The sequence below is a fragment of the Talaromyces marneffei genome, chromosome 1 (assembly GCF_009556855.1).
Source record: "Talaromyces marneffei chromosome 1, complete sequence".
Lineage (NCBI taxonomy): Eukaryota > Fungi > Ascomycota > Eurotiomycetes > Eurotiales > Trichocomaceae > Talaromyces > Talaromyces marneffei.
Genome location: NC_072348.1, coordinates 2,528,169 through 2,550,450, shown reverse-complemented (window position 1 = coordinate 2,550,450; position 22,282 = coordinate 2,528,169). Strand labels below are relative to the sequence as shown.

Genomic DNA, 22,282 nt, shown 5'->3' with positions numbered 1-22,282 from the left:
TATTTTCGTCATGTTCTCGTGTCATATGAGAGCTTTGCATGTCGTGCCATGTCTTTTTTTCATCTATCTCCTCAAATGTCCGACATAAAACCGACGCCCTACCTCACTCTTCCTCACCTATATCCTTAGATACAAAAAGTTTGAGAAAATGACATGAATGACCGACCCAATTCTCATATGAATGAATCCTTTAATCCTGGATGTAGTCGAAGCCTCATGATGCGATATTTACAGCTCATTAATAGAGCTAGGATCTATTCAACCATGAATATGTATGAGATCATGAGATTCAATATTTAGACATTGCAACATAGAATCTAGTGACATTTTATTTTCATCTAGTCATCTTTTTCCTTTCTCGATCCGCTTGTCCCTGGTCCACCTAGTACTGCCCATCCTTACAAGAACGCTTCAATGTTCAATTCAATGGTGCTGACAGGTAATTTGAGATCGTAATTTTCCAAAACTGTTGGGTGAAGAATACCGAAGGAACCGATAACTTGTTCCTTGCCACCGATACTGACATGGACTGAGGCTGCGTGACCAGGGAAGTAAGTGGGGTCTGATGCGAACTATGTTAGCAAGGTCCAAATACTGTCATGTAAGATTAATAACATACCATCTAGTTCTTCGATCCAGTAGCGAGACTCATTCACCGCAGCGTTCTCCAAACCTTCCTCGCCAGTGATGAATGCGCTCTTCATCATCGCCATCACGCGATCCAACAAGCCATGTACAACTTCGAAACCGCTGGTCTTGCCGTACCAGGCTGCAGCGAAATGCCTCTCGTTTCGGCTCTTGCGCTCAAGAGACAAATCTTTGAAGGCCACATCACTGACCTCGAAGATCTTCATAGGCACACTATGCATCCTATTCTCTTTAAGAGTCTTCAATAGACCCGGAAGCAAGCTGGTTCGCACAACTTGGAATTCAAGAGTCTTTGGATTAGCAAGCTTAACTGCGGTGTTGCCGTCATCCTTGCGATTCAGCCATGCAAAGTTCTCGTCATGTGAGCACAAAATCAGAGGCAACACCTCAGACCAGCCGGCCATCGCTGCCTCCATACGTATAATATCCGTGAGTTTGTTAACTGGCAAAGGCTGAGCGATAGTGCCCGACTTGCTGGGGAAGCTGCGTGGCAGCTCATTAAATCCATATGCGATAGCAACATCTTCCATGATGTCCACTTGATGTAGGATATCCGCCCTGGTGGGAGGAATGTCGACATCAATGAGATCGCTGGATGTCTTTGAAGGCCACGCCTTGTAAGCCATCTTCGTCAGCAAGCGACACACCTCCTCTGCGGACAAATTCAAGTCACAACATTGGTTGATGTACGAGAGCTCGGCCTGTGTAGTGCGCGGTGAGATATCAGGGGTTACTCTCGTCTCGCCATTGTGCTCGGAGACAATTTCAACCGGCTCGATACTGTAGCTCCTTGTCAGAATTGGCAGATCCACTGGTAAATATCATAGCTAACTCACGTGAAAGGTTCGGCAGTGTACAGAGAGAACATGGTGACCATAATCTTGTTGACAATCTCCAATTTTGTCTTATCAAGAGCGGTAATCTCAATGAAGACATTCTTTGTGTTCAATGTAATCTTCGAATGATCTCCATTGATGATAGGTGGGAGAGAGCAGACGGTTTGATTCGAGTCATAGATCACAGGATACACAGGCGAATCCCGGATGATGTGGAGGTATCGACCAAGGTGCTTATCTTTCTGCAAATCGAACCAGATATGTCAGTGACTGGCGAGAAAGTAGATTCGAAATATCTCTTACATCGTAGAAGGCCATAAGTTCTTCGCCATTCATTTCCTTTGTCTGGTTTAGAGGGGTGAAGCGAATATCCTTCGGTGGTAGAGCATCGTATGTGAACGGGCCTTTGATGGTGTCTAAATCGTGCGTACCGATAGAGACGAGTGTCCGCTGACGGGCAATATTTTGATGCAGCTTGTCCTGTAGACCGATGAAAGATTGGTATCGCGCCTCATCAAAAGTCACACCTCGCAGAATGGCACCGGCAACGTAAGGTCTTATTTTGGATGTCTGCCATAAATCTCGAATTAGACAATGAATCACTTCTAGAAATTCCGTAGAGTTCACTCACATCTTCCTTGACGATGATCTTCTCCAACTGTCCGCTGGCAGGTTGCACTAGTCGATAATTGGGAAATGGCTTGCGGCCCAAGAAAACGTTGAGCATCAATGCAATACCCTCGAAACAAAGCAGATCATATCTAAGTCCTATCAGCATATCGCCGGCCATAAATAGTTTCGGTTTCCCTAAACGCACCTGTTGGCAGGTATGTCGATCTTGAGTTGCGGGGGTTCATTTTCGGCTCGGGGTTGGTTTTCGGTCTTGAGAAGGTATCAACAAGACTACTTCTGGCATCGGTATGTAGTTGCGCTAGAGTAAAAAACTTACATCTTCGTCGAGCTCAATGCCTTAAAAACAAAAATGTTAGTCATAGTGTTTCATGTTCCGGAAAGTGAGTTGAGTCATACCGAATTCGAAGCATAGCTCATCAAACTCTTCCGTAGTGTAGCTGCGAGCAGACAATGTCGTTAACACAAACAACCTAGGCAAGCGCAAGACAACACATATTTCACGTACTCCCGCCCAAGCTCTTTGAAGAGAGCATATTTATCCACCGACACGGTAGGCATGATTGTACAGACAAAGCGGGAAGTGGGATGGTAGTGTGAGTAATCGTTCGAAAGAGAGCTCTGTCCGAGGTGATTGGCGACTGCCGAGAGGGTGTGGTATGGACTAAAATGCGCGAAATTCGTTCGCGACGAGCAAAATAGACCAATTGACCGAATGGATATCCCAGACACACGTTGGTAGCTGGTGGTGTTTGGGAGGGATAAGGCTCGGATGACACATAAAATAAAAAGTGACTAGATGGAGCACCAGCCACACTAGAGCCCCTCGTCAAAGTGCCCACCGCCACAGTACTACTAAGTGCCCACCGCCCAGCAGGAAGGTGGCCCCTCACCAGCCACACCTCATCGTTCTTGCCTGTTGTGCCCGCCTTGTCTGCCAACTGCCAACTCCAGGAAGGAAGCTCATCTCCAGCAATTCTTCCCCCCCCAAGCCATAATAGACCGCTCGTTTTGATCTCAACGGTCAACTCTCTCCTCTTAAAACATTCTTAACTCAATTGTCTTGCGAATATCCACCACTTGGCAATTTTCCTACACGCTCCTCTCTGCTTCTCAGGTGTGTAATCCGCGCTGGCTTACCCGCCCAAACACCACCAAACCAATATATTCCACCCGTGTGCTTGTGCTTTGCTCGACCCCACGATATTCTCCCCTCGACAGCCCTCTCCAACACTCTGCCAGCCTCACGTGCATTTCCACTTTTTCCCATTCTTTCTACACTGCTCTGAAATCTCAAATTACTCATCTGATTTACCTCTTGTTCAGTGCTACGTCTAACAGCGTCCATGAAAGGCCCGTTGTCCGACACTACCCAGTTATCCCGTTTTGTTTGACTACTGGGTTGAAATATAAGACTCGCCTCCCAGTGTCAGCATTATTGGACTCGGAGCATCCAATCCTTAGTTCCTCAACCCTGTGCAGCTAGCAATCCTACAAACATCAAACACAATGGATTCGACGGCCGAAAGCGATGAGCTCTACCCCATCGCCGTTCTTATCGATGAGTTGAAGGTACGTTTGATACCAATCCAGACTATTCTAGTTAAGAGAGAGTTCGGCGCTAATAATATTGCTCTATCTAGCACGATGATGTCCTCCTACGTTTAAATGCGATCCACCGTCTGTCAACAATTGCCCTAGCCCTCGGCCCAGAGAGAACTAGGGACGAGCTCATCCCCTTTCTCGACGGTGAGTCACAAGAACATACGATCGCTTTGCTTGCAAATTCGCCAGCCGCTAATACACAGATTTCTTAGACTCCGTCGAAGACGAAGATGAGGTCCTGACCGCGTTAAGTGAGGAATTGGGCAATTTCGTCGAATATGTTGGAGGTCCAGAATATGGGCACGTGCTTCTTTCGCCCCTTGAGAATTTGGCAGCTATTGAAGAACCCTTGGTTCGAGAGAAGGTGAACACCCCGACTTCAACTCAGAAAGTCAGCAGCCGTTAACAAGACGAATCTACCATAGGCTGTCGAGTCTCTCAACAAAATCTGCGATCAGCTCTCCTCAAAACAGGTGGAGGAGGAGTTCATACCTTTAGTCCTTCGTCTTTCTAAAGCCGACTGGTTCACGTCTAAAGTCTCGGCAACTGGCCTCTACTGTGCCCCTTATCGCAAAGCTACAGCCGGTGTGCAGCAGAGCCTTCGTCAGAACTTTGGTGGTTTGGTTCACGATGAGACTCCGATGGTGCGGAGACAGGCGGCCAACAACCTCTCGAAATTCGTCAAGAAGCTGACCCCCGCGGTCATCATCGAAGAAATCATTCCCCTCTTTCAATACCTTGCCAGTGATGATCAGGACAGCGTACGATTGTTGACAGTGGAGATTCTCATTTCCATTGCAGAGGAGATACCTAAAGAACAACAATCGAGCCATGGTATTTTGTTGACGTCTTTGCGCAATCTTTTTGAAGACAAGAGTTGGCGAGTGAGGTATATGGTGGCGGATAGATTTGAGCAGGCAGGTTTACGAGCCACATTTGAAGTGAACAGCCACTAATTCATAGAATAGATTGCAAAAGCCGTGGATGAGGAAGTCGTGACCCGCGACCTTGTGCCAGCATTTGTTAAACTCTTGAAGGATACAGAGGCGGAAGTGCGAACTGCCATTGCTGGGCAAATTCCTGGTGCGTATTTCTTTTTCGGGTTTCTAGTTCAATATTCGTTGGCGCTAACTTTTTCAGGCTTCTGCAACCTGATCGATCGTGATACCCTCCTTAATGAAATTATGACCAGTATAGAAGATCTAGTGTCGGACCAGTCCCAACACGTGCGTGGAGCGCTAGCCACCCAGGTTAGCGGACTTGCTCCGATACTTGGAAAAGAGGAGTATGGTTATCGTATCGTTATTCAAATCACAAAGCTAACAAAAACTGCTTAGGACCATCTCTCATCTTCTGCCAATGTTCCTGCAAATGCTGAAAGATGAACACCCAGAGGTGCGTTTGCATATCATTTCGAAACTCGACATCGTCAATAAAGGTGAGGCATATCCACTGATTTCAGAAGCACGACCATTACTGACGAGGTACTCTAGTCATCGGAATCGATTTGCTTTCACAATCGCTTTTGCCCGCTATCGTGCAGCTGGCTGAGGACAAGCAATGGCGTGTGCGCTTAGCTATCATTGAATACATACCCCTTCTTGCAAGCCAACTCGGTGTCAAGTTTTTCGATGAACAGCTAAGCGATCTCTGCATGGGCTGGCTGGGCGACACGGTTTTCTCGATCCGAGAAGCTGCTACACAGAACCTCAAGAAACTCACAGAAGTCTTTGGTGTGGACTGGGCGAATCAATCTATCATTCCCAAGGTGGTGGCCATGGGCGCACATCCTAACTACCTCTACCGAATGACTACTTGCTTCGCAGTTTCGGTAAGCATTCCAATGCACTCTGGCAATAAATAATGTGCTTACATTTTATTAGACCCTTGCGCCTGTGCTTAACCTTGAAATCCTTGAAAACTCGATCATTCCGATCTTGGAACGACTAGTCACCGATGACATTCCCAACATTCGATTCAACGTTGCGAAGTCCTATGCAGTCTTGGTCGACACGTTACGACGGCTTCCTGCATCAGGCACTCTACAAGATCTGGAAAAGGCTGGCGAGTCGGGAACCCCGGCACCTCATGGCCAAGAACTTATTCAGCAACGCATAATACCCCAGTTGGAGAAATTGCAACAAGATGATGATGTCGACGTTCGGTACTTTGCCACGACTGCTGCAGGTGGACAGGACGAGGCCATGCAAACTTCACCATAGGTAATCATCTCACATGGCAGCTATTCTTACAGACTGGGCAATCTAAATGGTTAGATGATCACGTTGTGCGCAGAAGTTTCGAAGTACTAATCAAGAGCGACTGTTCAATCAAGCTTACAAACATAATCAGCATTCACGTCGGAATAAAAGAGATGCGGGTTTATGTGTTTTGAAGTTTTACACTTCGCAACCTCCATGTAAAGAGTATGACTAGGAATTTGTCAATATGCTTTGACTTTGAATGTTGTATTTTGTAGTGGTTGGTAGTGTTCCAACACCAACAGGTGTGGAAGCAGATCTCGCCCCAGATTGGCTTTAGAAGCCCTAATTATAGCAGATAGCCGCCCACTATAGAATGCCCTGCAGCGCCAACCCTGCACTCACTTCTATAACGCACTACGCTAGACACTTTGACAGGGGGCCTTACACTCACTCAGCCTCGTTGCGATGTATCGACGCACGATATATATGTCTCTCCAAGTACGGCAATATCTACAACAAAATTACAGCCACGGAGACTAGCACAAAATGCCGGTACTAAGAACGTGTATAGAAGAAGGCTGCGGCCGCAGGCTTACCAATACAGACCTTAGGCGATTCCCAAAATATCTGTCAAGGCCACTACCTCCCACTCAGGAAAGTGCGGACAGCAATGATATAGAAACCTTACACATGAGGCTGCGCTGTTCCTTCTGTTATAACAACAAATACCATAAACGATATTACGCGATCAGCTACCGCTGGGCATATGAGAACCGAGGACATTCGAGTGCGACTGTCACCGTCCACGATGAACTCGTTATTAACAACCAACGACGACGCACTCCGGTCCCAATTGCTAATCGAATGCAACGCGATATCATCATGGCCTGTCGGCTGTTCTTCCTTGACGTGCTTGACGCACCATCTGGGTCGTGGCAATGGTACACCTTCAACCTGGTCAAGACGTATGGCTCGGGCGCATGTGTGAAGATCCTGCTCACCGCTTCTGATGAAAGAGTGTTGTTTGAGAATCGAGAGTATTCCATTCATCAACCCACATTGACTCGCGATCGAGGCGGTTATTTGGGCCAGCCGTTTGGTAGACAGGAGCGAATGGCTGCCTATTCGCAGTTGCCGCCTAGTAGCGTTAGGTTTTACAGTATCTTTGGAAAAGATTTGGGGAACATCGAGGTTGTAGGTCTCGTCAAGGGGAACGACAACATCTATCAAGGACTGCTCACGGATAGGCCGCACATACTGCCCAGTTCGGGGAATACGCGGAATCCCGGATCGATCATAGCGAAAAGGGTCCAGATACCTCGATACAGTCCTAAAAAAAGAAAACCGCTAGGGGGGGGGGGGGGGGGGGGGCGGAATTCCGACGTACACCCTAAATCCAGACAGGAATTTTGATGCGGATGGGAAGGTTCCGAAGCCAACGCCTGCGTACATGACGCCGAGCTCGATGCCAGCAGGTTTCGACACTGGATTTTCCGAGCCTGTTATTCCTGGCATGTGTGGTTTTGAAACGCCTCCAATACCATCGTCCTTTCATCCTTCTCTCGACAACATCACAGATCTAAGCGAATCTGATCAAATTATTCTCGCCAGCAGGTATCCCGGTGCAACTGCGTCTATGGCCGGATATAATCTTGGAGCATCGGTGGATCCGCCGCCTCTTGATTCCTTTTCCGACTTTACAGATGTAGGCAATGCTCCCATGGCATATATGGCAGATGACATGTCTGGTATGCATATATCTGCTGGGTCTGGACATTCCTTTGATCCTCACCCTGATTACATGAATCAATTACAGCATCCCGGTCAGATGTGGAATATCTAAAACGGTGGAGAATAGTAATTCATGTATATTTAGTTGATTCCCCCAATTGAACGAGGTGACTTGTTTGAACTTACCTCTGTAGGCAAACTATCGATGGCAGATGCAAAGCGTATGACTAGTACATCAGTTAGATACCGGCTATATTCGATCAGAAGGCCTCTCCATATTTCTATCAAAACATCTGAAATTGTATTAGTTTGGTAAAAAGGGACGCCCCAAATTTGTAAATATGAACAGATTAGTTGCTCATATCCTTGCTTTTTGGCAAGTCATATTGAGAGCATGTAACTAGTCAGTAGTCGGTTAAATTCATTTGTCAGCGCCCCTCGGAAAGCTCAACTTTCCCGCCGAAATGTGAAGTGTTTGTCAGCACCACGCCAATAACTATTCCACTCTGCTTGCATACACACATATTTTGTCTCATATCTATTCCGATTAGGTGGCATCTTCTCTGCGAGGGGTATATAGGATTTGTATGATGTATTGACGACCCAGTTTGCTGCTCCCACCAGACTCGTCTGTACATACTTGTCCGCTCCACGTGGATATCGAACTCATCTCCCCAAACACCACTTATCGACCATCAGAGTTCTTGCACCAACAGGGCTTCTCTACCTTTTATCAAAACTATATGTTCGTGCATTGAAACGGGCATAAATATAATTAAACATGGCTTGGCCTTATCGCTTCATCCTATCCCTCTCGGATGAGGAGCTTGAACGCCGACGCAATATCCTTGACAGCCGCGGCCAATATGCTCAGTTCTCGGCGCTCATTCTTCTCGGTGCTTTCTTTCTATATGGACTAGGGCGAGGCAACCGATTCGAGCAAAATAGACGGAAATCATGGTGGGATGCACCTGCTATTCGAGGTAGCAGCGAGACTCGAAAGCAATATGCTGTTACACTGTCTTGGCTATTATGGCTTGTGAGTCTTAGTATATGGAGGACAGGCGATGGCAAGTTCACTTAACGATACAGCTTGGAAATATCTGGCTAATGATTCAACAAGATTACATCCACCTGACAAAAGCTTTGGGACATGTTGGCCTCTCTCAATTACCGTTCCTAGTGTTATTGGCCCCTACTTCTTTCGTCTTCGCTTCAAATTCAACCCTACCGTCCATCATCTCTTACTTGACCTCCATTCCCCAGCCAGTGTTGACAGCCTACCACCGTCTGCTTGGCAGATTCGTCATTGTGCCTCTGGTATGTGGCCATGCAGCTCTTTTTCTCTTGTTTTATGTCCAAGTGCCCCATCCCGAATTCGGCACAGTCTTTGCCAAACGCATTCGGGATCCAGACGTTCAATACGGATTAGCAGGGACATTGTTCGCTATCCTGATCCTGGTCCTTGGTCGTGCGAATGTCTGGAGACTGCGAGATTTGGTCAGAGTCTCGAGGCCGGAATCACGACGGCAGTTGTTCTATGTCGTGCATTTTGCGCTGGTTGGGGTCTTCTTTGCCTTGGCTTATTCTCATGTGCGGTATGCGCGGCCATTTGTCTTGGAGGCTATTGGGGCTTCCGTGGTTAATTTGGCGTGTTGCAAGCTGCTGGCTTCGCGGTAGATCATACACGGGATGTAGCTATGGCTTATTGTCTTCGCGATATATATTCGTTTATACATAATGGGCAGTTTATTTTAGCTGCCAAGTATCATGAACGAACCGTGCTCTATATGTATTAACGACGTCACTAGCTAGAATATAAGAAGTAATTCTCTATCTGAGTTGGAAACATCTTGGCATGTACCAGAATATCTATACATAAGAAAATAAAATAACTCTCGAATCAGTCCTGGTCTATCGTAACCCTAACCCTATATCAGTTGAGTCAACCTTGGACTCGTGTATGGATATGTCGCACGCGTTCTGCATTCTGGACGCCCTCCTGATAGAATTCAATATCAGATAGGAAATCGCATCTGGATGCCCCCTGATAAAAACCCTATAATAAATTGAACTTATAAGTCAATTGTTCTTAATATTAAGAGAAAAGGAGGTGGCCAACTCCGTGAAACCTCCGTCCCGATTCACGTGCGTTACGTCAATCCGTCTTTTAACCCTCTTTCTTCCAGCACGAGATTTTTTCTTCTGTCTACTATCGATCAGCTAATACATGTTAAGAAACTGTGCTCTACCACAGTTCTCGTTTCCGTGTTAACTGTCTGGTGACTAATATATCTGATATACCTACTGTTACGTTCCTGCACATCGCCTGCCCGGCATCCCTTGCCATGGGCAAGCTGTCTTCTACAACCACTTCGCCGTCCTACAACGTCCCCATTTCGCAGGGATGAGGGTCTCGCGAATTATCTACCTCTTGTGTTTTCTCACAATTGCCGCCCTCACATTATTCTTTCTCCGAAAACATGAAATAGACGCCGGTCCCAAAGCACCGTTCGAAAAGAGCTTGCCCGCTGATTTCGAAAACTTACTACCGCCGACGACCGAGGATTCGCACCCAATCGCACGACTTATCAACGATGCCAACGCGAAATTCGATGAGAAGCTTGCTCGTCAGTCAAAGACCCTGACGGAGGCAGTGGAGGAATATCGCCGTCGTTATGGAATGCCGCCGCCGCCGCATTTCGATAAATGGTTTTCGTTCGCGAAGACGAGGGGGGTGCAGATGATTGATGAATACGACACAATATACCATTCATTGCTTCCCTTTTGGGCTTTGTCACCAGGTGTTATTCGAAGTAGAGTTCACGAAGCTCTTGGTTACGACAATGCATTGATCGGGCTGTTGATTCGGGATGGTCAAGTGACCAAGGTTGAGGGTGGAGGAGATGGCTATCACTGGCAGCGCGAGGCCACCGCTGGCATGATGGAGAGTTTTTTGAAATACCTACCGGACATGGACTTGGCTTTTAATATCCACGATGAGCCTCGCGTGGTAGTTCCTCACGACGACCTCCAGAGATTGGTATCTTACGCAAAGGACACCGTGATCCCTGCTACTCTCGAAAAAACCTCTTTACACAACAAGTGGTCTCCAAGACCTTCGGATTTGAATAAAGGCGATCGGATCGAGGAAGTCAGGACAACTCGATTCAACAGATTTGCCCACCAACCTACGTGGACTCATTCTCGTCTGTCCTGTCCAGTGGACAGTCCTGCGCGCTCGCTTGACGAAAACGTCGCGGATAATATGGAATCTTATGCGACGAGCGATCTAGGCTTCATTTACAACACCACTGCTTTCTCCGATATTTGCTTGTCGCCTTCGTTGGCAAATACTTTTGGATTCTTCGACCGACCCAATGCTTTTAACATTGTTCTTGACCTTTTCCCAATTTTTTCACAGAGCAAGATATCCAGTTTCCAGGATATACTATATCCTAGTCCTTGGTACTGGATTGGAAAGGTTATTTATAACGCGACACGCGATTTTGTCTGGGAGGATAAGATTGATCAAATGTATTGGAGGGGATCGACCACTGGAGGATTCTCACGCGATGGGGGATGGCGTCGACAACATCGACAATTGTTCGTCAAGAACATCAACTCTGCAAGCAATGCGACCATTTTCACTCAAATGGAAGATGGCAGATGGACCACTAGCAATGTTCCACGTCAAGATGTCGAGTCTCTATTCAACGTGACTTTTACATATGTTGGACAATGCGACCCAGGCGACTGCCACGCACAAGAAGAATACTTTGACATTACTCCGTCCGTCGATCAGCAAGACGCATGGGCTTTCAAATATTTATTGGATATCGATGGCAACGCTTTCAGCGGACGATACCATGCATTTCTACGCAGCAACAGCTTGATTTACAAAATGGCCGTCTTCCGCGAATGGCAAGACGAATGGATTGACGCTTGGGTCCATTATGTGCCACTGGGGATGAAAGGCACTGATACCGTGGAGAGTGTGCGTTATTTTACACAAGAGGAAGAAGGCAAGATCCAAGCGCCACGGTTGGCCAAACAAGGCAAAGAATGGGCACAGAAGGTGCTTCGAAATGAAGATCTTGAGGTTTGGTTCTTCAGGCTGTTATTAGAGTGAGTCCCCTTCCTTCTTGGGTTTAATTTCCAAATACTGACAAGACATCATAGATACGGACGATTGATTGACGATGACCGGGAGAACATTGGATATATGCCATGATTTCCTGCTTCCCCTTATATTGTCAACGTCCTCCTCCTCATCTTCTTCTTCTTTCTTTCTGATTGATTTTTTTGGTCTTGTACCCAGCTATATACCATTTGTCGTTTGTGTATATATGAGTTCTATGAACTGCATGCCGAGCGTGCAATGATGGCGTTTTGCATTGGTGTAATGGGTGATTAGCCTTGGTGATAGGCGATAGATGAATAATTGATAGTGTATATATTCTATATTTTTTCTGTAGTTATATTGAAATTGTATAGGCATGTGAGTATATACAGGTACGAAGCGGCCATGTTAGCGTAAAGGTACGTCAAGCGCTCCTCTTTTAGGCAGGCTTGTCGGAGCTGCGGAAGCTTCAGCTTTAACTCCACACTCCATTTCTACTCAGTGTTTACAAGGTACACTTTTACAGAAACATTGACTCTTTTCTTTCCTTCTCATCTTTCTGAATTCACTTGACTGAAGAATAAGGGACTAGTCATTCGGGAGTAATTGAAGATTCTGTTCGATCGTCACTGGCCTTGTCACTGGGCTGATCCTCCCCCGTTATAGGTAGTTCGCTCTGAGCGAGCTGTAGCCGCATAGCCCAAGAGTCGGGACAATGGCTGCAACGACGAAAACATACCTAGGAGCGTTTAGCTCCCTTTGCATCCAAGCCATTGGCTTTCTGTTCATGGGCTATTACTTTATCTTGACTGTAATAAGTGGCAAATTCTTCAAAAAGCCCACCGCACAGTACGAGTCTGAATTAGCCTTGGGTAAGTTCATCGCGTGAACACGTGAGGATCATTGGAATGTATTGATCTGACAATAACAGCTCGAGATCGTTTCTGGAATCTATCAAAAAACCCATTCGATCTGCACCATCGCTTTCTGACTCTGCGTGATGGCTTCAAGTTTCATTACGTCACAAACGCCACCCCAGATCCTCAGTCACCTACCTCAAAACCGCTGGTGATCTTTGTGCATGGCTTCCCCGATAGCTGGGTCGTATGGCGCTATGTCATGGCCTCGAGCTGGCTTCGCGAATCAAGCAATTTGGTGGCTGTAGATCTGCCGGGCTACGGAGGCTCGGGCTTGCTCAAGCGGTATTCTGCGACTGAAGTGCTCGAGAAAATGACGGAATTCATACTTTCCTTGAGAGAGGTTTACGGTATTGATAAACCTGCGAGAGCTGGAGCTCAGCAGCGAGTTATCATTGTTGCTCATGATTGGGGATGTGTTATTTCTATGCGTCTGGCAGCGGATGCGCCGCAACTGGCGGATCGATTCATTCTCACCAATGGACCTCTGGTACGTCAGTCTTTTGGTTTTCTGTGCACACTTGTTAACGGAATGCTAGATCTCTTTGGTTCAATCGAATGTTAAACGACTTATCTCTTCCTCTGTCAAGATGCTGAAGCTATTTTATCGCGCTCCTATACAATCACGACCAATGCTGAAAAAAGCTCTGCACACAATTGGCCCCATCATTCGACAGGCTGTAGCATCCGGCTATATTTTCGCACTACAGCTGGCGCTTCCCATAGTGCGTATCCAGGGAAGTGGCGGCAACACCGCACTTTTACGCGCAATCCACAGAATAGCCCACGGCGTAAACAGCACACCTTCCGCAAAAGAGATCGCCGAGGGGGTTGCAGGCTGTCTGGGACCTTCACTGAAACAAGAGACCACAGAAACTCTCGACTCTGAAAGATATTCCAAGGACGTTGCCAAACAATCCGACGCAGAGAAATTTGTCAGCATGACCAATTACTACAGACAGGGAGCAGCTACTGGACGCTGGGAAAAGTCCATTGAAACCATCACAGGACTTTACAGTATCAGCGACGGAGGCGAAATAAGGCGCAAGAGCAGTCATGGCGGAGTCTTCGACGAAGGGCCCGAGGGTTCACTGAAAGCCAAAGCCACGATTATCTGGGGAATGGAAGACGTTGCTCTGAATACGCATCTCAATCTTGACGGAATCGCGGACTATCTTAGCAGGGATAGTCAGGTTGTTACCCTACCTCGCGCAGGCCACCATACGCCTATTGAGAAGGAGAGTATGGTTGCTTTGCAGAAGGTTGTTGAGTGGGCTGTGGCTGGGGAAGAGGGTGATGTTGGTCTTGCTGCACAAGCTGTTTATCCGGGGGCAGCAGTGACGATTAAAATTTGAGGATTACACTCTGCCAAAAATGATGTTTTCATGAATTATGACAAGAATGGCGATGAGAATGACTCGAGAGAGCTGATAACCTTGCTGATCTAGCCGAGTCGAATCGATATTCGGACCGGGAATGGTTATACGCATTCTGTGTTTTTATGTCATTTCATATTTTACGATTTCAAAATTCCATAAAAAATCTCATTTCTAGAAATCGTAAGCCATCTCAATATGCGGCAGCCGGGCTAGGGTTAGGGTAGCCAAAATCGATAAGTCAAAACATGTGCGAAGGAGCACTTATCCGAGTCATCTTCAGAAAATAGCAATAGCAGTATATTTGACTACATACCAATAATATAGTTAACTTAAGTCCTATAGATGTACGGACTAAATGTGCTTCTATATCATTGGTCACATAGGCTCCGTGGAGCTACTTGCCCCAGCTTCCTGCCTACTAAAGCTAAGCTAAGCTGCTCAGGCGGAGGCCAAACCGTCATTGATCATGATGCCACCTCCTCCTCACTTTCCAGGTGGGGTAGAACATTGACTAAGTTCTCTCTTTAAGACATGCGCTGTTTGCTGTCACTCAACTGCTGTCCTTCTCCAGCTCACTGACTCGTCGACTGCTCGATCCGTCTCAATAAATTCGAGTTGTGCGACAGGCATGCTTCTTCTGTCGTGAGCTACACGGCGGATCCGTCCGGTGAGTCTGTCAGTCCGACCCTGGTCAAAACGTCAAAACGTCAAAGCAGGGCGAAACGAAACTCTTCCTAATCTGCTCCTGTTGTCGATTTCCTTCTTTAAACAGCGATACTTGGTCTTGTCTTTTTGAATTGGCCACTAATTACCAGGCAATGCGTGTCTAGGACCACTGCGGTTTCCTTCGCATCGTTCTTCATCCCGCAGCTTGATTCGTCCGTCGTCGTACTGTCAACATGGCAACACCTGGGGAGGCTGTTTATTGCACCGTGAGTTCAGCTCACGGTATTTCGAAAGCAAAGATCGATCAATTGATGCGTTATCTAGCTCCTCACTTCCGATCATTATCTTCCCGGTAGTCCCCCACTCCTGCTCGTCCGGAATGCTCGATCGTCATAGTCATAAGTCAATTACTGACAACAACCAGGTGCGGTTGTGCTCGCTCATTCATTACGAGACAATGGGACGCGGGCGAAGATTGTCGCCCTTTTCACACCAGAGACCTTGAAAGAGGCGACGATCAGAGAACTTCAGGTATTGGCGTCAATTCAGCTCATTGATGTAGCATTCGCAAGCTAATGGATTGATTTAGACCGTGTACGACGAGATAATTCCCGTGCAGCTCCGATCAAATGGCACGCCAGCGAACCTCCTTTTGATGGGTCGGCTTGACCTCATCTCCACCTTTACGAAAATCGAGCTCTGGCGACAGACGCAATACTCCAGGATCGTCTATATGGATGCCGATGTCCTCGCATTAAGAGCGCCGGATGAATTGCTATCACTGCAGGAAGACTTTGCTGCAGCGCCTGATATTGGCTGGCCTGATATTTTCAATAGTGGGGTCATGGTTCTTCGTCCTAATCTACAGGACTACTATGCACTTCGCGCGTTTGCAGAGCGTGGCACCAGTTTCGATGGAGGCGATCAAGGTCTACTTAATACTTACTTTAAGAGATGGTACCGACTGAGCTTCACTTACAACTGCACACCCAGTGGGAACTACCAATATATGCCGGCCTACAGACACTTTGAAAGCACCATAAGTCTCATCCATTTCATTGGATCACAAAAACCCTGGACACAGTCACGGCATGCCTTTGCTTCAGGTACACCATATTATCAACTGTTAGGAAGGTGGTGGGCCCAGTACGATCGGCACTATCGACCTCTGGTGAGTATACCTGAAATTTGCTATGGCGTTGTCTCTAATCAAGTACTCTTTTAGCCCATATCTGTACCGCCAGCACCAGCTCGTGTCTCCTTTCAGCCTCAGCCATCATATGGAACTAATTCTATTCCTCAAAGAAGCGTACCTTCCTACACCTTGAGTCGGCAGGAAAGCTCAATCCCAGTGCAAGACGTTCCCATAGCACATCAACATGAAGTTCATCATGAACGCTCGAATTTTTACGAAAAGTCACCTGCACATATTGCCAAAGACTTGCATGTTTTACGCCGTTCACCGATATCTGAGGGATTTGCCGATATAACTCCTACATTTGCTCCAGCTCCTGCTCCAGCTCTCGCTCATCCCCAACCCAGACACCCCCCATCCATTACCCAAGATCTTCGAAGCCGTCACCAGGCACCAATTGAAGCACCAGCAGAAGTTAGGAGCGTGGTCCCACTCTACGTCCACGGCGAAGAGCAATCATCGGTTTACGTAACGGTACCCAGCGGAGGAACCGAGAATTTCACCGAGCTCAAAGCTCAATTCATAACTCAGAAAGCATTCGAACCGTATCAACACCAACCATACGTTGAGATTGCCTCAACGACACAACCTCAAAAGGCACCATCACCCCCTCCTTCCCCGCCGCCACAACAACAGCAGGAAGAACGACCCTTCTCTCCGCCGAGGGCCGAATGGGATGCATCCAGGTAGGGACAGTTCTTCAAGTTGGAAGGAAGGATGGTTATACTTACAAGAGTTTTAGGGAACCGCCTCCACGTCATTCGCGGCCTGAGGCATCAGGCTTGGAAACGCAAACTTATACAATGTCCAAGGATACACAACTGTTTCGACCGCCAACATCATATCCAGAGGCTCCTAAGAATATGTATTATGAGGTGCCTTCTATGAAACGAGAACCTGAAAAACTTGCACCAATCTTTCCCTGGGAAACTCGTGCCTCCAAACCCACTCGAGTGTTTGCCGAAGAACCCGAGACAAGTGTTGTCCCTTCGATTCGTGATGTTACAGGACATGAGCCTCATCCTGAGCAGCCTTTGCCTCCTGAGCAGACTTTGCATTTTAAGCGTATTGAGCATATCGAACGTACTGAGCAGAACGAGCAGATTCAGCAGACTAAGCAGCCCGAGGAAGCCGAGCAATCCGAGCAACCTCCAAAGGGCACAGCTACCGCTTTCGAATATACTACTCCAAATTTCAAACCAGCAGAATCTTGGGAGACTTTCTCAAGAGGAAACGCATGGGATGAGGTTCCCGAGATAAGCAAGTATGTCGACGCTATACAGCAGCGATCGAAAAACGTGAACGGGCGTGGCAAAGCAGGCGGCGCTAAAAAACCTGAAGGCCTCAAGATCACGGACTTCCCGACTGAAGTCGATAGGCCTAGTCTTCCAGTAACGCCGGCACCAATACGTCCTTCCTTTTGGGGAGGCCAAGATAGTCAGCAGGAGTCTAGCGAGTTTCCTGCTGCTGAAGGGGTTCCAAACCAAGGCGACTGGGTGGGTGTTACGACCGATGTGTTTTTGCAACTCCTGATCACAATCTACTCATACTGGAAACTTACAGAACCCACTCGATCGATTGGAAGAGCTACAACAACGTCAATTGGATCTCTTCAAAACGACGACAAGTCCTCAGGGGCCAGCAGAGTCGTCCGACGAGACTGAACAGCCGTCTGGGGCAGATAAGTAATGGTCTATTGACTGTCCATTACATGCATATTATTATTCCTTCTTGCGTACACAATTTATCTCGCAGATAGTCCCCCTTTGTTTCCCGTCAAGTTAACATACAGATCATGGCACAACGCTCAGCGACAGACAATATTCCATTACTTGTACGACTATATGATTGTATGGTTAGTGATTTTGTCATTGTCATTGTCGCTTTCTTCATTCAAAGTTCTGCTTTTACCATGTCTATCTATTGCCACAACATTGTATATATTTTGATTATTATTCATGAGATAGGCCAAGCATTGGTTTTACTCTTATCTGCATGCAATTAACATTTGATTGATGTGATACTTAATACTATATATAAACATTCATCCCATATCATCGGTCATAAGAAGTCGACTATACTCCGAGACTACCACTTTCCAATTTAGCGTTATGTACACGTTAAGCAAGCAAAATGGATAGAGTGAAAACGGTTAGAGTTTCACGCCGCCACGAGAATAGAAATCGCATTGCTTGATATGGCTCGATTTACCGGTTCGTTCGTCAAATATTGAGAAGCCGTAATTTGCGGCGTTGGGGGGTGTATAGACTGCAACAATCCCATTCAGTGTGAGGAAAAAATATAGGGGGGTCCAGATCGAACTCACGGTGGAGAGAAATGGCGAAGTTGTTGGGATCCATATTTGATATTTTATGTAAACCAAGCTATCCAAATAAGCATCCGAACCAGTGACTCATTCTTGGAAAGTGCTCAGAGAGGGAGAGGACGTACCTTATCAGACATATATGTCACTTGGTTCTCGCCATAGACGGTCTCTCTGGTGATTTGTAAGGGGGCATTGGGCGCTTGGCCCTCTTCGGGCCATGAGAAGAGTGTTTCTTTCAGAGAACCTTTGAGGATCTATGTACTTTGGGTTAGCGTTCTGTTTTCCGTGTCTGAGGTATGGTGTGTAGAAGAGTATACCTTCATAACGCAATGGGCATTAGCATGATCATGAATCGCGCTTTCCCTACCAGGGGACCAGACGAGAATGAGCTGCATAAACTTGTCAGCAGAGTTCATATATCCAAAGCCAAATAGACTTACCAAATTACTCTTCCCATTGCCCTCGTCAACCAAATTCCGTGTATAATTCCTGCTCGGATCTGCCATGGCATACACATTCCATTCCGTCTCATCGGAGACATACTCCTCCATTAACCGCTGAATATCGAGAGGATCTACGTCCTCGGAGTCTAGACCCGAGCTGGGGCCCAGAGCTGCACTGAGATCTTGGACGAGTTTCTCAAATGCATTGTCAACAATGCTGGCTTGGTAGCCACATGCAGAGTCGGATCTGAGGTACGGCATTCTTGATAGAAGATTTTGCTTTGGTATATTTGAAGAAGACGGGGGGGGGGTGGAGAGTATATCGATTACAAATGTCGGTCAGAGAGCTATCAAGTGATAAGGGTGTTGGTTTCTGAGCTGTCCAGTAGATATGCGTGATAGCCGCTACTGTGCGCAATGACTCGGAGGTGCGTTCGGAAGGGATGCCGAAGGATAAACAGAAATTAGATCTTGTATCCCACCTCCCTGATCCAAGGTGGTGTACAGTAGCGAGTGCGAGATAGTAGCATGCGATTGCGAACGGAAGTCGTAATATATTCTGGTCAGAATCATGTTGTCCTAAGTTACTCGGCCGATGATTGTGTCTTATATACGGCCCGGTTATCGATAGGGTTTTTGTTAGCCGTTGATAGCCGCGCACGTGAACCCCGCCAAGATTCATCTGCCACCGCCTTTGTACGGTACAATTCATCGAGCCAATTTTTCTTTCGTGTATACTAACTAAATTCGACAGTCTGTCTAAGACATTTCAATTGGATTTACCCTGGTTCTCGACAAGACGAACGACTTCGATATACCGCCACCTTTATTACAGCCGATATCGACTGATTTTCGCGACCCTATCAAAATTCAAGAGGGGCATCTCCGCGGCGTGATACACCACCATGGCGACTACAGTGGACAAGGTTGGAACTCCTTTACTGTACAACCATTTCGATTCTCAATTCTCAACACTAACTGTTTGCAATGTATAGATCAAAGAGATTGAGGCCGAGGTTCGCCATTCCGACAATCACATACACCTTGACAGAACTGACGGTTTCGCAGATGGCCAAAACTCAAAAGAACAAAGCTACGTCATATCACTTGGGTATGCACAACGATTTTCTCCTCGATCTTTCGATAAATGTTGGCAGGGTCTGATATGCGATGTTATAGGACAATTGAAAGCAAAACTCGCCAAGTTAAAGAGAGAACTCTTGACGCCTTCGGGAGGTGGAGGTGGTGCCGGTGGTACGTTCTCGGGCTGAAATGATCTATTGAAGTTGCCGTTGGGCTGACTGGAAATAATTATAGTTGGATTCGATGTTGCTCGTACCGGTGTTGCGAGTGTGTATGTATTTTCGTTCGGTGTTGGATCGTGACGTGGGCTAATAACTGTGATATAGGGGTTTCATCGGTTTCCCTTCAGTCGGCAAAAGTACTTTGATGAGTAGGCTCACCGGCCAACACTCTGAAGGTAAGTTTCTCATTCCCCATCATGCGATGTCTCATGGTATGAAATGCTAACTTGTTCAGCCGCCGCTTATGAATTCACAACCTTGACAACGGTCCCCGGACAGGTCATGTACAACGGAGCCAAGATCCAGATCCTCGATTTGCCCGGTATTATCCAAGGTGCTAAAGATGGAAAAGGTCGTGGTCGACAAGTTATTGCGGTTGCAAAAACGTGCCATTTGATTTTCATTGTCCTGGATGTCAACAAGCCGTTGACTGACAAAAAAGTTATCGAGAACGAATTGGAGGGATTTGGTATTCGAATCAATAAGCAGCCACCGAATATTGTTTTCAGGAAGAAAGAGAAGGGAGGAATATCGATTTCGAGTACGGTACCACTAACACATATTGACAACGACGTAAGTTGTTTGCCTTTCCATATCCACTGATGTACAAAGCTGACAACTGCAGGAAATTCGAGCCGTTATGAGTGAATATAAAATTACATCTGCGGAAATCGCAATCAGATGCGATGCCACAATTGATGATCTTATTGATGTTCTCGAGGCAAAGAGCAGACGTTACATTCCTGTCATTTACGCGTTGAACAAGATTGATTCCATCTCGATCGAGGAATTGGATCTGTTATACCGGATCCCTAATGCCTGTCCGATCAGCTCAGAGCACGGATGGAATATCGACGAACTTCTGGAGCTGATGTGGGAAAAGTTGAACCTCAGACGAGTCTACACCAAACCAAAGGGCAAACAACCTGATTATACGGCACCTGTCGTGTTGAGAAGCACGGCATGTACAGTGGAAGATTTCGTATGTAACACTCTATTTACCGACCATTGAACTCCAAGCTGACGCCGTTTTTCTGCAGTGTAATGCCATTCACAAAACTATTGTCGACCAATTCAAAATAGCAATCGTCTACGGACGTTCTGTTAAGCATCAACCTCAGCGGGTTGGCCTCGGCCATGAGCTTGCTGATGAAGATATCAGTTCGTCTACCTGTCTTGTTACCTCGTACCTGACTAATCTGTGTGTCTAATAGTTACGATCCTGAAACGATAAGCACGGAATTCGTCTGCCAGAAAGCAAGCAGGTGCAACCGGTCACCTTGCATGTGATGGATACCATTGCGTGCTGTCGGACGTACACTTTACCTAGGTATCTAGTCCAGTATATGTATATACTGTAGTTCATACCACAAGTCAGTGCTCAGTGCCCTACGACCTAACCACTCCATCAAGGTTATGACCACGATGCAGATGGCCAGTGCGCACTGAGATACATACATACATATCCACCTCGGACCTGTCTAGATTGATCAATGGCAATTGTGCTGCTTTTTTTCGGCATTACATTTGGGGGACGAGCAAGAAGACAAAAAAAAGTGTCAGGGGTGTCACCACACCACCCACTCACGTACTACACCAGAACCAATATTTACACATGAGAAATTGTTTAAATCATGATTTATGTAGTATCGTCTCTTTTTTTCGTCATTCCATTCGGTTACACTGCGTGGGTCTTCTCCGGGGAGCTGCGGAGCGCAAAAGTTGGCAGCAGCCCTAATTGAAATCGAATCTTTACCTTATGTGGAGAAGGTCTTGACTGTATTCTTCACTAGACTTGGCCTTGTTGTGATAGAGTACTACAAATCCATTGTTTGTAGATAGTGTTTGTCTTCTTTCGTGTCCCCCGGAAGTCTGTTCCAAGGGAGGTACCTGGCATACATAGATAGCACTTCTTCAATCATTCCTCAGGAATATATCCAAGTAGATGTCGTTTTCATCGTATTCGCAATGTCTGAATCCAATAACGATATTATACTCATGTTCAATATTACTATTCGCCCTCCGACCGGCCTAGAACAGGTCACAATCAAGGGTCCGAACGGTCAGAGCGCAACTGTCAATAGTCCATCATAGGGCTAGAGTTCTTGACGATTCCGACCCTCCCTGTCTCAGAATGATCTTTTTTTTTTGCTTGAGTTTTTGCATGAAAAAGCAAACGGAAGGAAAGAAAAGAAAAGAAAGAGATCGGCCATGACTTGCCGAATGATTATACAAGTCTGAACTTAACGAAGTTAACTATGTCGTACGTGCCTCG

The 22,282-nt window shown here is 46.7% G+C and overlaps 9 protein-coding genes across 9 annotated transcripts; 7 read left to right on the top strand and 2 right to left on the bottom strand.

Moving 5' to 3' along the window:
• Positions 1 to 398: 398 nt before the first annotated feature.
• Positions 399 to 2,675, bottom strand: EYB26_000941 (uncharacterized protein; the record flags this gene model as incomplete). Its single annotated transcript, XM_054260254.1, has 9 exons — positions 399 to 562; positions 620 to 1,428; positions 1,485 to 1,726; positions 1,788 to 2,054; positions 2,116 to 2,245; positions 2,302 to 2,366; positions 2,434 to 2,453; positions 2,514 to 2,554; positions 2,623 to 2,675. 9 exons carry the CDS (start codon positions 2,673 to 2,675, stop codon positions 399 to 401), a joined length of 1,791 nt encoding a protein of 596 aa, XP_054116229.1.
• Positions 2,676 to 3,623: 948 nt separating this feature from the next.
• EYB26_000940 (uncharacterized protein) lies at positions 3,624 to 5,941 on the top strand (the record flags this gene model as incomplete). The annotated part of the gene is made up of 9 exons (XM_054260253.1): positions 3,624 to 3,686; positions 3,758 to 3,863; positions 3,932 to 4,083; positions 4,145 to 4,636; positions 4,688 to 4,802; positions 4,860 to 5,004; positions 5,057 to 5,157; positions 5,213 to 5,550; positions 5,603 to 5,941. The coding sequence occupies 9 exons, from the start codon at positions 3,624 to 3,626 to the stop codon at positions 5,939 to 5,941; spliced, it is 1,851 nt and encodes a 616-aa protein (XP_054116228.1).
• Positions 5,942 to 6,613: 672 nt separating this feature from the next.
• On the top strand, positions 6,614 to 7,766 carry EYB26_000939 (uncharacterized protein; the record flags this gene model as incomplete). Its single annotated transcript, XM_054260252.1, has 2 exons — positions 6,614 to 7,117; positions 7,350 to 7,766. 2 exons carry the CDS (start codon positions 6,614 to 6,616, stop codon positions 7,764 to 7,766), a joined length of 921 nt encoding a protein of 306 aa, XP_054116227.1.
• A 669-nt stretch (positions 7,767 to 8,435) lies between these two features.
• EYB26_000938 (uncharacterized protein) lies at positions 8,436 to 9,334 on the top strand (the record flags this gene model as incomplete). Its single annotated transcript, XM_054260251.1, has 2 exons — positions 8,436 to 8,724; positions 8,778 to 9,334. The coding sequence occupies 2 exons, from the start codon at positions 8,436 to 8,438 to the stop codon at positions 9,332 to 9,334; spliced, it is 846 nt and encodes a 281-aa protein (XP_054116226.1).
• A 727-nt stretch (positions 9,335 to 10,061) lies between these two features.
• On the top strand, positions 10,062 to 11,888 carry EYB26_000937 (uncharacterized protein; the record flags this gene model as incomplete). The annotated part of the gene is made up of 2 exons (XM_054260250.1): positions 10,062 to 11,782; positions 11,837 to 11,888. The coding sequence occupies 2 exons, from the start codon at positions 10,062 to 10,064 to the stop codon at positions 11,886 to 11,888; spliced, it is 1,773 nt and encodes a 590-aa protein (XP_054116225.1).
• A 604-nt stretch (positions 11,889 to 12,492) lies between these two features.
• EYB26_000936 (uncharacterized protein) lies at positions 12,493 to 14,049 on the top strand (the record flags this gene model as incomplete). The annotated part of the gene is made up of 3 exons (XM_054260249.1): positions 12,493 to 12,649; positions 12,709 to 13,184; positions 13,234 to 14,049. 3 exons carry the CDS (start codon positions 12,493 to 12,495, stop codon positions 14,047 to 14,049), a joined length of 1,449 nt encoding a protein of 482 aa, XP_054116224.1.
• Positions 14,050 to 14,972: 923 nt separating this feature from the next.
• EYB26_000935 (uncharacterized protein) lies at positions 14,973 to 17,623 on the top strand (the record flags this gene model as incomplete). The annotated part of the gene is made up of 7 exons (XM_054260248.1): positions 14,973 to 15,005; positions 15,064 to 15,091; positions 15,164 to 15,270; positions 15,329 to 15,910; positions 15,965 to 16,620; positions 16,677 to 17,430; positions 17,498 to 17,623. The coding sequence occupies 7 exons, from the start codon at positions 14,973 to 14,975 to the stop codon at positions 17,621 to 17,623; spliced, it is 2,286 nt and encodes a 761-aa protein (XP_054116223.1).
• Positions 17,624 to 18,086: 463 nt separating this feature from the next.
• On the bottom strand, positions 18,087 to 18,964 carry EYB26_000934 (uncharacterized protein; the record flags this gene model as incomplete). The annotated part of the gene is made up of 5 exons (XM_054260247.1): positions 18,087 to 18,202; positions 18,261 to 18,318; positions 18,386 to 18,514; positions 18,578 to 18,649; positions 18,701 to 18,964. The coding sequence occupies 5 exons, from the start codon at positions 18,962 to 18,964 to the stop codon at positions 18,087 to 18,089; spliced, it is 639 nt and encodes a 212-aa protein (XP_054116222.1).
• Positions 18,965 to 19,608: 644 nt separating this feature from the next.
• On the top strand, positions 19,609 to 21,241 carry EYB26_000933 (uncharacterized protein; the record flags this gene model as incomplete). Its single annotated transcript, XM_054260246.1, has 10 exons — positions 19,609 to 19,629; positions 19,699 to 19,719; positions 19,772 to 19,814; positions 19,883 to 19,957; positions 20,021 to 20,057; positions 20,113 to 20,183; positions 20,243 to 20,580; positions 20,633 to 20,989; positions 21,048 to 21,168; positions 21,222 to 21,241. The coding sequence occupies 10 exons, from the start codon at positions 19,609 to 19,611 to the stop codon at positions 21,239 to 21,241; spliced, it is 1,104 nt and encodes a 367-aa protein (XP_054116221.1).
• Between the last annotated feature and the right edge of the window lie 1,041 nt (positions 21,242 to 22,282).